This window comes from Streptopelia decaocto (genome assembly GCF_964273445.1).
Source record: "Streptopelia decaocto genome assembly, chromosome: 2".
In the NCBI taxonomy this organism is placed as follows: Eukaryota; Metazoa; Chordata; class Aves; order Columbiformes; family Columbidae; genus Streptopelia; species Streptopelia decaocto.
Genome location: NC_138655.1, coordinates 53,125,243 through 53,138,175, shown reverse-complemented (window position 1 = coordinate 53,138,175; position 12,933 = coordinate 53,125,243). Strand labels below are relative to the sequence as shown.

At 38.9% G+C, this 12,933-nt stretch overlaps 1 protein-coding gene across 3 annotated transcripts in view; it reads right to left on the bottom strand.

The window, feature by feature from the left end:
- Positions 1 to 1,953: 1,953 nt before the first annotated feature.
- Positions 1,954 to 12,933, bottom strand: part of ARHGAP28 (Rho GTPase activating protein 28) — a 72,335-nt gene continuing 61,355 nt past the window's right edge. For all 3 annotated transcript variants that reach the window (XM_082046580.1, XM_082046581.1, XM_082046582.1), the window contains exons 9-15: positions 11,246 to 11,408; positions 9,743 to 9,825; positions 7,581 to 7,778; positions 6,743 to 6,886; positions 4,796 to 4,950; positions 4,092 to 4,156; positions 1,954 to 2,261 (exon numbers count right to left, since the gene is read on the bottom strand). In XM_082046580.1, coding sequence (XP_081902706.1) covers positions 2,170 to 2,261; positions 4,092 to 4,156; positions 4,796 to 4,950; positions 6,743 to 6,886; positions 7,581 to 7,778; positions 9,743 to 9,825; positions 11,246 to 11,408 — 900 coding nt within the window. In that variant the 3' untranslated portion in view covers positions 1,954 to 2,169. The remainder of the gene's footprint in view (positions 2,262 to 4,091; positions 4,157 to 4,795; positions 4,951 to 6,742; positions 6,887 to 7,580; positions 7,779 to 9,742; positions 9,826 to 11,245; positions 11,409 to 12,933) is intronic.

Here is a 12,933-nt window from a genome sequence, read left to right as displayed (position 1 = left end):
GTCCTGTTCTACAGCTAAAAGAAAAGGGCAGCATAGTAGAAAGAGTTGTCCATTGCCACAGAGGGAACTAAAGGGAATCTGGAATAAAGAACTTGACAAAACATTTATGCTTAGTCCAATGAACAAACCACAGAACCTACTCTCTCTCACATACTTAAAATAAATATTTGCCAAAATAAGCAGTGTATTTTATAATACAACTGTCCTTGGTCTTAACCTGGCTGCAACTGTGCACCCGTTAGTGTTAAGGGAAAAAAAAAACAAAGTTGGAAAGTTAAAAATTTCACTCTTTATAATTTTTTTTTATCTCAAGAAGGTAAGAAAGATGAATGGGATCTGCCCTCTGTAGACATTATTGTTGCTGGTAAAATTATTGATTCAACATTGATTTATTTCACTGAACACTAACAATGAAAGTTAACTACTGGACAATACAATTAACTTTGAATCAGAAGTAGGGTTTCCAGAATGTGAAAATCCTTATTGCACAGCTTCAGCAGAGCATCACAGGTTACAAGTTTCTCTGCAGGACAACATACTTCATGTTCACCTGGAGGACTTGGTTCAGAATGCTTTTTCATTGCTACCTGGTAAGCAGAGGACCAGCTTCTGCCTTATCCGTGTGTCTGAATCAGGAGCAAAACCTACTGCTCAGACTGTGCGTGAATTAATTGTACAGTATTGTCATCCGATAACAGACATTGCAGTGCAGTTGAAGGCATTAGTTCCTATTTTTCGTGTTAGACAACAACAAAAAGAGACTTGCAGTTTTCCAGAGACTTATGGTTTCCCTTCTTAACGATCATGCTTTAGTTCTATATAGTTTAGCCTAAAATCAGAGGATTAGGTGAAGAATGATGCTCACCCTTGGGATTGGCTACAAACCATACTGTCTAACATTTACTGTGCTGCATTCCCACGACAGTTGCAGCCCCTGTTCTCTTGTCAGCCTGTGTGTTTCCATAGACTGCTTGCCATCTGTAAAAGGAGCTGCAGTTTGCTATGCATTTGTAAACCCCTCCAGCACAACTGGGCCTAGTCTGGCTACAGTTTTAAGGCCTTAATGTGTAAATGTTAAATAAAAGTATTAAATCCCTCTGCTCATTGGAAGCTCTTTTTCTTTTCCATGCTGTAGTTTACAAGGTCCAGACAAAGATCTCTCTTCTCAATGCAGCTGAATAGTATAAAAGTTGCTTACATATTAAAGCTAAAATAAACAAAAGAAAAATAATTAGGTTACAAATAAAGAAACTATAATGTTTAACAAAAAAAGATGATGGCTGTAAGTTGCACCATTAACACATATCTCATTATGGCATTACACAGACTTAAATCTGAGAGTATCATGTAAAAGATGGAGGCGGGGGAATATGCCCCTTCTCACCAAGCATTTGTCTCCCAAAGCTTGTGTATGTCACAGGGGAAGGAAGGAGAAAATGGTTTGTGGTGCTACAATTGCACACAGTAATGTAATCCAGACAGACAATTTTGAAGGACTGGTAGTAGTATATATAATGTATATATAAAGAGTTTAGCTGTCTATACAGTATTTCTTCCTCCTGCCTCCATCCCTCCCCCAGCATCAGGTACTCATGAGGTGTGACTGAGAGACATAAATATTGCAGTAATGCACACTGCACAGGTTTACTTTCAGCAGAAGGGTTTGATTCTGTCCCATAGCTACATCTTGGCACTGCTGAAGGTCGGGCTCCTCTCTTCCACACTTGACAGATACCTTCTCTTCTTGAACATCTCTGTGATGCTTGTGTGTTATGCTGTGGTTGGTAGTGTTTCATGCATCCACAGATGCTACTGGATTCTTTAAAAAAAATGTTCTAACACCAGGTCAGGAAACAAACAACTCTGTATGCGACAGGTTGTTTTCTGTGCACCGTACCTTGGTCTGTCCTCCTTAACTCCTGGGCCAACTAGCACAAGCGTAACCCATATGAAAGTGTAACTGATGTGATATCTCCAGATGGTCCAGAAGCTGGAGTGATAATGCTCATACCAAAAGTAGTGTGTGATGACCAGCAGTTGGACAGTACAGTAGGAAGGAATTATATCCTGTAGCTACCATTTTGTTTCATCTCTGCCAAGAGCTTCTTGAAATGACAGGAATCACTGTTGTCCATTTGGCTTTTTTCCAGTACACCGCTGCCTTCTGCTTCAGCTTGCTTTTGGTTTTATCACCCATTCTGCCTGAGGATTGGCACGGTAAACATCTAACATGTATGCATCCGGATCCAAACAGTGCTGACCTGAAATGGAAAACGACAGCCATGAATCATCAGATGTTTTGAGCACATGAATAAACGGGATGTTAAAATGTCCTTGGATGTATCTCTGACTTGCACACAGAGGCCCTAGCTTGGTGTGTCCAGCTGACATCCTGCCTGGATACAAACAGGGGCTTTGGAGAACTAGTCAGTGATTTTACTCAGTGAGAAGAGTCATGAGTTCACTTTCACTTCCAGGCAAGATGCCCTGCATTATGAACGAAGCATTTAGTCAAATGGTGAACACATATCATGGTTTCTTTAGAAGCATTAGCAAAACTGTTACTGTAAGTGCCGCAGTAAGTTTCAGTTTGTTTTTAATTTACTTGGATTTACTTGGCTGGAATTGCAGCTCTGTGACTTTGTTTCTACACTATTTTTAAATGCTGAAAAAGTAGCTCTGTAAACCATGTCTTCCCATCCAGCTAGGCTAAGGTCTTGCAAAGAAATACAGGAACTATATCAAGGTTTTTGGCAGTGACCATTCTGCCAGTCGGAAGGTTTTGTTAGGGGGTGACTGGGACTAGGAATTGGGTGGCTGGGGGGTCCCTGCTGCCTTTGTCACAGAAAAAGGCATTTAGTGCCTCTTAATTGAGTAATAAGGCAATAAATTCTTGAGTTAAGTTGATTTGTTGGACTATATTGCATTTAATCTGGGTGATGAAGCAATTCAGCTGATAAGGTTACAGGGCTGTGACACAAAGGATTATGGTAAAACTTTTGTACAGTTACTTATAAGGTCATTGAGATCCTAATGATTTTATTAAAATGAAAGCAATATAAATGAATTAATGCATAATCAGTGGAATGAGGTGCCCTGGAAGATCTATGGTTATAAAAATAATTTTAAATGAAGAAGCAAATTAAATGTCCAGATGCTTGAAAGAGCATACAGGGAATACTTGGCATTGCTTCACAAGGCCTTTGGGAACTTCTGTTGTTTTAGGATTGGTTGGTCATCCTCTTAAACCAGGCAAAAAAATCACTAATCAAATTTAGTTTTGTATGAGTGTATCTTCAGTAATAAAGACTTTGCTTATTGGCTGCTGCTGAAGCAAGTCCATGTTGTTTTCTGGTAACTTTATGGCAACTGTTTAGAGCTTAATCTAGAAGAATTAAGGAATAATCTAATTGGACAGTTGACAAAAGACTCCAACAGAGTATCCAGACTTTTAATATGAATAGAGAAAGGAGAGAGTCAGGACTGTGCAGTATCAAATTAAAATCTGTTTTTTGACCTTTAGGCCAGGAACTTGTGTGGCAAGCCCCTGTTGTTACAAAAATGTCTCTGCATGAAATGCGGAAGACAAATTCCCCGCTGCAAGGAATTTACAGTCTAAATAAAGCACATGGATTAGTAGGAGTATAGAACACCCATACATGCAGGGGCTGAATTCTCAATTCTGTGTTTTTTATTTGGAGGAGGTTAACACAGTGAGGAAGAAATAGGTCTTGGGAAAAGGCTTGACAGCGAGGTGGAATGTGGTCTCAAGAGGAAGACTCAGAATCTCTTAACCATGGAGAAACACTCAATTATGAGAGTGATAGAGGTAAACGAAAGGTCAGATGAATTTGGCAAGGCTGTAAGGAGTCCTGCTGCGGTCAGGTCACTATCTCCAGCAGGGTGCCCTTCCAGTCATGCTGGAGTCAGAAGGAATCATTACCTTGATTTTAAGAGCTTTTGGGTCAGACACCTTTCCTGCAGATGGAGTGGAAGGTTGGAGAGACCCAGCTGTGTGAAAACAGCACTGGCCTGAGGTGTTCTAGGGGGCCAAGGACATTCAGAATTGAATTTTCAAAAATGAGACCTACCTATATTTCCTCCAATTTCATGTAAACTTTGGATCTGGCCTCTCATGTTCTGTGATGAACCGTGGCTAGGATAGAAAAAAAACCTTCAGTTTGCCTTTCTTTTATAAGCACTGTCTTATCAGCCACCATCTATGTTAAGCTGAAATTTGATTTTATTTTCCACTGTGAACTTAATTATCAAAAGCGAAGACTTCCACCAAATGGAGCACTGCAGAATACTGAATCTGCTATGGAGATAGATTACTGTGTCACAGTTAACTAAGCCTTCTATTACATTGTTTATTTTGTATTATTTATTTAAAGAACAGAATTATGTGGTAATGTGGGAAAACTTTGCAGAGAAGACGTTCAGATACAATTTACTATTTCCCATAACTTAATAATTGCTACCTTACAGAAATAAAAGCAGTAATGTCTTACTGGCAGATGTAAGACAATCCCTCCGGGTTCTCTATGCAGCAAATCTATAAAACGTATGTTTTTAGAAGTGGCAGAGGGCAGATTGATTCTGTATAGGAGCCAATTATTAAGTAGAATATAAAGAATAGAATCAGTGGTTTCTTTGACCAACACAACCATAAATTAGCAATTTTAGATTAGAAAAAGAATTATTGTAACACAACTAATCTTTGTAAAGGGGACAATATTAATTAATAAGCTTGACATTATTTTTCAGGAAAAACAAAATGTTCTGATTTACCCACCTGTTTTCACAGTGGAATCGAGCCAGGATGTCTTTGGCTTTTGTTTGGCTGTTGAGTTGAATTGCCATAGAGACTTTTGAATGCAGTGGAGCATAAACTCTTATCACCCCCTCAGGTATGTCAGTCTGCAGGTATGGGGGAAAAGTGACAGCTCCCTAAAATCAATATTCAATAGAGTAAGTATAAGGCAAATAATGCCGTAGCTCCTTTTAGAAGCAGTTCTGCCATGCTTCTAAGGTTGCTTGCAAAAATCTCTTTTGGATTCACTTATTAATTCAAAAAACATATTTACAGTCCTACAAATGCAAATTTATAGATACAGTATAATAAGATATGACACAAAAAACACAAACTCCTTGCTAAGCATCACATAAATACATGCAGAATAAAGTACGACCTTTGCATTTTAGTTGCTTGCAGTAATATTGAGTCAAGTCATTATGTGAGATTTTTAAAGTTATTTCTGTTATCATTGGTCAGTGAACCAACAGCTTATTTAAAAATATATAAAAATGACTAAGAATATCTGGTTCTGCTTTTAAAGATGAAATTCTTCTGAGGTGTGAATATCCAGTTCCCTATTTCTGTTTCCTATAGCTTCAACTACATCGAAGCGTAGATACAGTAAAATATCAAAGTACCATACGGTTTCTGTTAATTTGAAATTTGACCCTTTGTAGGGTTCAAATGATCATCTCTGAAGTTTATGCACTCTTCCATGATTAATGGTGGATAAATCAATTAGCAAGGTTTGCATTCCAGTTCTAATCCAGTTAATACCATGCTGAGCAGAGTACAATAGTCTCTCCAGTCTCTGTCCCTGTGTAATTTAGAACATCTGAGACCTGGAGATTGTGTTAAGTGCTCTCAAAATTCAACTCAGTTATCCAAACAGAGTTGGTCTCCAGTTTACCCCTCATATTTCAGCTACCTGCCATGGCTAGTCTTGTTCTTATTAGATGCAAAGCCAATTACTATGATCAATGAACTTGCCTTCCCAAAGGTGCAATGACTGCAGTAATTGACTCTCCTTAGAAGTATTTGTTCCAGGGTGAATACTGTTTTGCAACACAGTAGTCTGCACCGCCATTTTAAACAAACATCTGTGTCTCCATCTACAGCACAAACGTGTGTCCTACCGCCAATATATTTCAGACAACGTTGGCAAATTAATTCTCCAAAAAGCTGCATTAGCATGGATTCACTCTTCATATATATAATTTCTCTATTTCTTTTTCCAGAGGTTCCCTTCTGCAGTTTCTCTGTTGTCTGTATTAGGTGGCTTATTCTCCATTTCTTACAGTTTCTTAATATCACTCCTTCCCAATTTGTCTTTTATTTTGTTCCTCAAGACTGTTCTTCAACAACTGTAGAGGCCTTGACAAGTTTCTTGATTATGCCTCTTGCAATTCACCAATTCTTTCAAACCACTATGGAAGACCCTAAAGACTTTCTCTCCAGATACTTAAAGGTAGTTTACTACATGGAAATAGTAGATGTAAGTTGCTGTAAGAAATGCAAATGTTGTGCACTTGTACATAACATGTTTTTTTTACCCAAATTATGTATTACACCTAACATGTAAGTTACTTTTAGGTATCTATTGAAGCCATTGAAGGTATCTATTGAGCTGTGCATTTGTTTAATGTCTACAGATCATTGCTGTCAAGGACAATCCACCATTTTCTTATAAAACAGGTACAAAAGCAGCATGTGTTTATAACAGTTTAGAGCCTGGGCTGCTTGAAATCATTCTGTCTTCCTCACCTTTTCTCAATCAAGCTCCAGAGCTTTGTCTTATCAAAATGTTGGACTGGTAAGCACATCTTTCAAGATAGCTCCCAAATCAGCTTATTTTGTACAGCAAAATTTCCTCCCCGACCTTAGAAGCTTTTATGAGATAAGAGAGGAGGGTGGCTGGTTGAAAATGATATATTTTTATCACACCTCTGATCTTTCAGGTCTTTCCCGCTCCATGGTCTTTCTCCTCAGAAGTTTTCTCACTCCTTTGTCAAACATCAGCTGCCTCTTGCTGTTGTTCATTGATGCCTCATTCATTTTTCTCACCTGGGAAATCAGGAAGGATGGGACCTGAAGGGAGGAAACCAGAGCTGAGAATATACAGTAATTTTTTCCCCTATAAAACTGGTGTTGGGGCTTTAGAAAGGCACCAAATTTTAGGCTGCAGAAGCTCTGTTTATTGCCAGAAGATACGTGCGATTAGTAGCTCCCTCTGACAACTCACAGTTATCCCTTTGGTGAAACTGTAGATCATCTTTCATATAATATGAAGCTTTCTAGTGATGTTTGCAGTTGTAAGAACTTTATTACAAGGTTGTCTTTGCAATCCCCATCATACCCTCTCTCTCTTACAGGGAAATGAGCTGACACTGTCATCATCTTCATGCCAACCTTCCAAAGTCCAGCAAGGACTATAGGCTAAATTTTAAACAGTCATTTAATTTCATTGAAGTCTGGATATCTCACCTGGGCATTGAGATTAAATCATTCTACTGTGCATTCTCCTGTATAATCAATGGTGTGGTATAGGTATCTCCACAGGGCAATTTGTGCTAAAATGGTTGTCTTAGGTGAGGTAAATCTCCATCCAGAGTTATCCATCACCCGATCTCATTCTAGTTACAGAAGACTTCAGACAGTTTACAGAGAATAGCTAACTGTTTCTTCTAGGAAGGTTAGTTTACTCTGATTTCTACAGAGCTGCTGCATCTAGCTAAATACTTCTCCATGTGGGAGCTGTAAGGAGGGAACCAGCATTACTCACTGTCCACAGAATGTCCTGGTACCGAATTAAAAGCCGCACAATGTGTGCTGTGGTGGTGGCTGCTTGCATTTCTTGTTGGTTTGCACGTTTCCCTTTGTAGATGAAGAGGTTTGGTGCAACAATCATAGAAACATTCCATAAATTCATTTTATTTTTCCCTTCGTTAGCAACCACCTTCTTCAAGAACTGAAGGAAAGCCTGGAAAAACAATACTTGTTATGTTGAATCTCACAAAATATTTTATTTCTTAAATGCAGCATTCTCAAATGCACAACTGGCTAGAAAGCTGCCATATTTGCACTTGGAGGTGAAATTCAGGTTTTTTCATAGAATCATAGAATCATTTAAGTCGCAAGAATCACAGAATCACAGAATCGACTGGGTTGGAAAAGACCTCAGAGATCATCGAGTCCAACCCTTGGTCCAACTCTAGTCCATTTACTAGATCATGGCACTAAGTGCCATGTCCAATCTCAGTTTAAAAACCTCCAGGGATGGCGAGTCCACCACCTCCCTGGGCAGGCCATTCCAATGCCTGACCACTCTCTCTGTAAAGAATTTCTTTCTAATATCCAGCCTAAATTTCCCCTGGCAGAGTTTAAGCCCATGCCCCCTTGTCCTATTGCTAACTGCCTGGGAGAAGAGACCAATCCCCACCTGGCTATAACTTTCCTTCAGGTAGTTATAGAGAGTGATGAGGTCACCTCTAAGCCTCCTCTTCTCTAGACTAAACAACCCCAGCTCCCTCAGCCTCTCCCCATAGGTCTTATGTTCAAGTCCCTAAGAGACCCTCAGGATCATCGAGTCCAACCATAACCTAATTCTACAACTGGACCATGTCTATGAGAACCCCATCTAAATGCCTTTTAAACACCTCCAGGGGTGGTGACTCCACCACTTCCCTGGGCAGCCTGTTCCAATGCCTGACAACCCTTTCTGTGAAGAATTTTTCCCTAATATCCAATCTAAACCTTTCCTGGTGCAACTTGAGGCCATTTCCTCTTGTCCTATCACTTGCTACTTTGGAGTAGCACTTGCTATTTGCATTCTAATTTGGATTACTCTGATGTTTGCTGGCATGACCACCTAAGACAGTCACAGAGGAACAGTTAGTGTTATCAAAACACACATTAATAAATTATCTATCACTTACAGCATAATCTCAAATCTGTAAGTCCAGTACAGTGCCTGCACTAAGGCTCTGAATCCTCTAGCAGAGGAAAGACACAAAGGTGTTTCAATGGAATAGTTACTGTCTTCATAGATCTCAAGGTGTCTATTTTGATGTATCTGGCCAAGGCTTTTTATATTGTAGTCACCAGGATGATCAGCCTCTCTTGAAAAGTCCCATATGTGATGTAATTTGAGGAATTTCTGACAGCAACCCACCAATCATTTATGCTGGGATAATGAAAGCAAGAAGCACTCAGTGGTTGTTCACTGACGTCACTTTTGCACATGCATGGCAGAGGTCCTGATGAGCAGGGGAATGTCTGGGGGCTCCCTGGCAGCTTGTTCACCCAGGTTTCCTTTATGTGGAAACGAGTGCAAAGATGAAACCAGTGTCTCAGGCTGCAGACGCACCTGGAAGCTCCCAAGCACCCAAAATGCCTGTAGCCATTGTGTCTGTATTAGGAAGTAGTATGTGGATGTGGGTGTGGAAAGGCCAAACCAGAAGAGGCTGAGGTCCTGACATCCATGCTACAGATGTACATTTCAGGGGTTTTTAGTTTGGACTTCCTCCTCCAGTCTGGTCCAGTGCCCTGGAAGCCCTTCAGCACTGGGAGTGCACCAGGTGAGCTTAGGGGGCAGCTTCTCATTTAACTTCATCCTGGAGAATTCCAGTTATACAGAAAAATGGACCTTCTCTTTCCAAACTTATGTGAGGAACGTGCCTCTTTGAAATGCATGCTCCAGAATTAATGATGCCTGGGAGCCATTTACTGACAGCAGCAGTTGGATACCTCCGGCAACTGGTTCTTGTAAAATAAATGAAAGCCAGGGAATTGGAACATCTTTTCTTTTCAAGGAAATTATAAAAAACACCAATGAATACTTTCATGGTGCAGCATCTGGTCACTGACTGTTAGAAAAAAAACAGGTCTCTCATTTTAAAGTCAAAAGCACCACAGGTGCCAGGTGATAGCAAATGAAGAACTTACCTTGGCTGTGTCTCTGTTGGCTTCAGGCAGCAGCATGATCAACAGATGCAAAGCTTGTAGCTGTAACTTGATCTTGGAGATTTCTAAGAATAGGAATGATTAATATTTTTAAAATCCCAGTTGTAATAGGTTTGTTCTAAAAACCTTGAGGTCAGCAGTTCTAGAAACACAACAACCACTGCCCATTTGGGACTAGTACGCTTATGTGTTGATTATCCATAACCTTTTTTTCTAAATATAAAATCTACTTAATGAGTGAGTTTTTCCTCATCATCTTGGGTCATTGTCACAGGGGGGAGACAAGTGTCTATAAAATTCTGTCTAAATAGCAAGGAGACAATGTTTTTTTGTACTAGCCATTTTCACGTGTATATCATGATCAAATTGTCTTGTGAATATGAATCAAGTATTTCTCCCCTTTCAAACTGAAATGGATATTTGTTTACACAATTTTTTTTGACTAATATTACTATTTGTCCCAATCTAGCACTCTAGATTAAAATAGACCCCCTTGCCAGTTACAAAACACGATCCTGTTTTCAGCAGTTGGCATATATTGATACTGTGCAATGCTCACTGGAAGAGCTGGTGTGGAGAAGACAGGAAGAATAACTTTGTTTTTTGCCTCCCCTCAGGATGGATGAGAGTGGTTTGGAAAAAAAAGTGTGTGAGCTGTGTACAGTGTATCTGTTGTAGGGAATAAAGTTATTTTATTTTGCATAGACACCTCCTTTTCAGTCTTTTCCTCCAAACTGCTAAGCGAACATAGCTACATGCAGTCTGGGACCGCCAAGGAGCACACTCAAGTATGTGAGGGTTTCAGGAAGGAATCACCCCCTGTGTCTTCTAAACTGCCTCATGCAAACACTGAAAACTTGGCTGTAACCTTATATAAAGGTCCTAAGTTTTCTGTACCAATTGGCCTAATAAATTCACCATCCTGATAGTTACACTCTGTCCTAATTCAAGTGAATTGCAATTAAGTCAATAAGTATTGCAAAGTACAACTGTGTTCTTCCTGGAAAATAAATTAACAAAATGTACTGAGACTGAGAGGGTGTATATACACTTGAAAACAAAACCCAACTGCCTGAAGCTTCCTGTGATCACATATATCTTTGTACGAATATTCTGACCTCAGCGTAAACCCAGAGAGAAATAAAATAGATCAAATAGAATATCAACTAAAGGGCAGTGACCTGAATTTACTTTGCAGAAATTTTCATCTGTGAAATCTATAATTTGTGTGAATCAGAGTCTATACATGAAAGTCATTGCTCAGCCATCATTTGCTCACAGATTTCAAATCTCACATTAACAATCTATGCTATGAGATAAATGCAGAGACATTTTTCCATTTGAAAAGGAAAGCTTGCAGAAAATTTAAATCTTTAGGCAACGCTCTGGGCCTTTTTCTCTCTCTACTTCTGAGAGAGAAAAACATGTAACATCTTCTATTACATTTTATCTAGACTAGTTCATACTAACTCCTTTTCCACTTACTTTCCACTAGTGTGATGAAAGCAGGCAGATATTCTACTGTGAAGAGGGGGCTTGGGAGTTCTCTTATAAACATTTTCAGCAGTCCTGCTGCATCATTGTTTCGTACTTGGTCCCAGTCAAATGTGTCTTCATAAAATTTTGCCTCAAGTTCTTGATGGAGATTCTGAAAGATAAAAGGAACATCTGACTTTTAATCGTGGCTTCTGACCCAGCAGTTTGAGATCACTTCCGAAATCCCATTACAAACAGCAGGCAGGTTTACACCATAGTTAAATTAAAGTAGTCCTAAGCTGGCAGCAGTCTAGGCACAGCTGTGTGGAGTTCAGAGGAGACTGATAGATCAAGTTCCTGGGGATATTTTTCAACCCAGGCTAAATTCAGTTTGCATTAGCTAGATTTCTGCCAGTGACCTCTTTGAACCATTTTAAAGCAAGATAATTTTGTGCAATGTCTTAGAACTAAGAAACAGAAAATACAGTTAAACAGGATCTTTAGCACAGCTGTTCTTTTTGTTTAAAGTGCTCTCCAGAGGTTTTAACCCTTAAATCACAAAGGAGTGGCATTTCTTCCAGTGAACGTACTAGACAATCTGTTGGCATCTGAGTCCATGGACCTTGAGCAAGTAGCTTTAACTTCAGATCTTCCTGTCTTTGAAGGGTATTTTCTTTTAGGATAGTTATAATTAGATTTGATCACTTCACAGAAAAATAAAAGTATCAAAGCATTACTGTCAGAAAACATCGACTTAATACATGCCAAAAAAAAAAAAAAAAACAAACCCTCAAAAAACCACAAGAGATAACTAAGACAGAATTGATTATACCATTTTGGGTGCTCATTTGATGCTTTTATTATCCAGTGGTGGCATCTTACTTGATAACAGAGTCTGTTCTGGAGGGTAACTAATTAAAGTTCACAAATGTGTGTGAATGGGAAATATTCAGTAAGGTTCCTCGTAGGATTTGGCTTCAAACACAGATCACTGTTTGGAAAATGCAAGCTCCTGAAAATTTTTGGGTTAATAAGGTTGAATGAGGCTATTGTAATCAAAGGATATCCATAAATAATGCAGCTTTCACAATATTACTGGCAAAACAGTGCCTTATCCATAGTAAGTTTGTTGGTGCTTTTTGTGAGACGACTTATGACAAATTACGATTGTAGTTAATATTCAGCTTTCGGATCATGTTTTTGTCAAATGTACTTTAATATTATACAAAAAATTTAGTCCATTCAGACAGAAAGTCTTTAAAAACTAATTCTGTTTACAGTGCCTCACATGAATGGAAGGAAATTACATATCAAATATGGTCACACATAATGAAGTGAAATGGCTGGCACAAAAGGAAATAGAAAGTCATTTAGGATTGGGTATAAAATGTTACAATCTCATTTTTACTAACACATTTTACTGGTTGTAATCTGGGCTCTCTTGGCTTCCTCTGTATTCACATCCTTTGCACATAATCTATACAAACACCTGGATTAAATTCTCTTCTGGTAGCTGACTGGGAAATGTGGAACAGAAATCCTCACCTCATCAAAATCACAAGGGGAGAGAAAACATACTCTACATTTTTCTGCTGAGAACTGGGAAAAATCCATAGAAATAGAAAGCAAGATTTTTAAAACATAAACATTTAATATATATATCTACACAGACAAGAATATATGTATATTTTCTACAC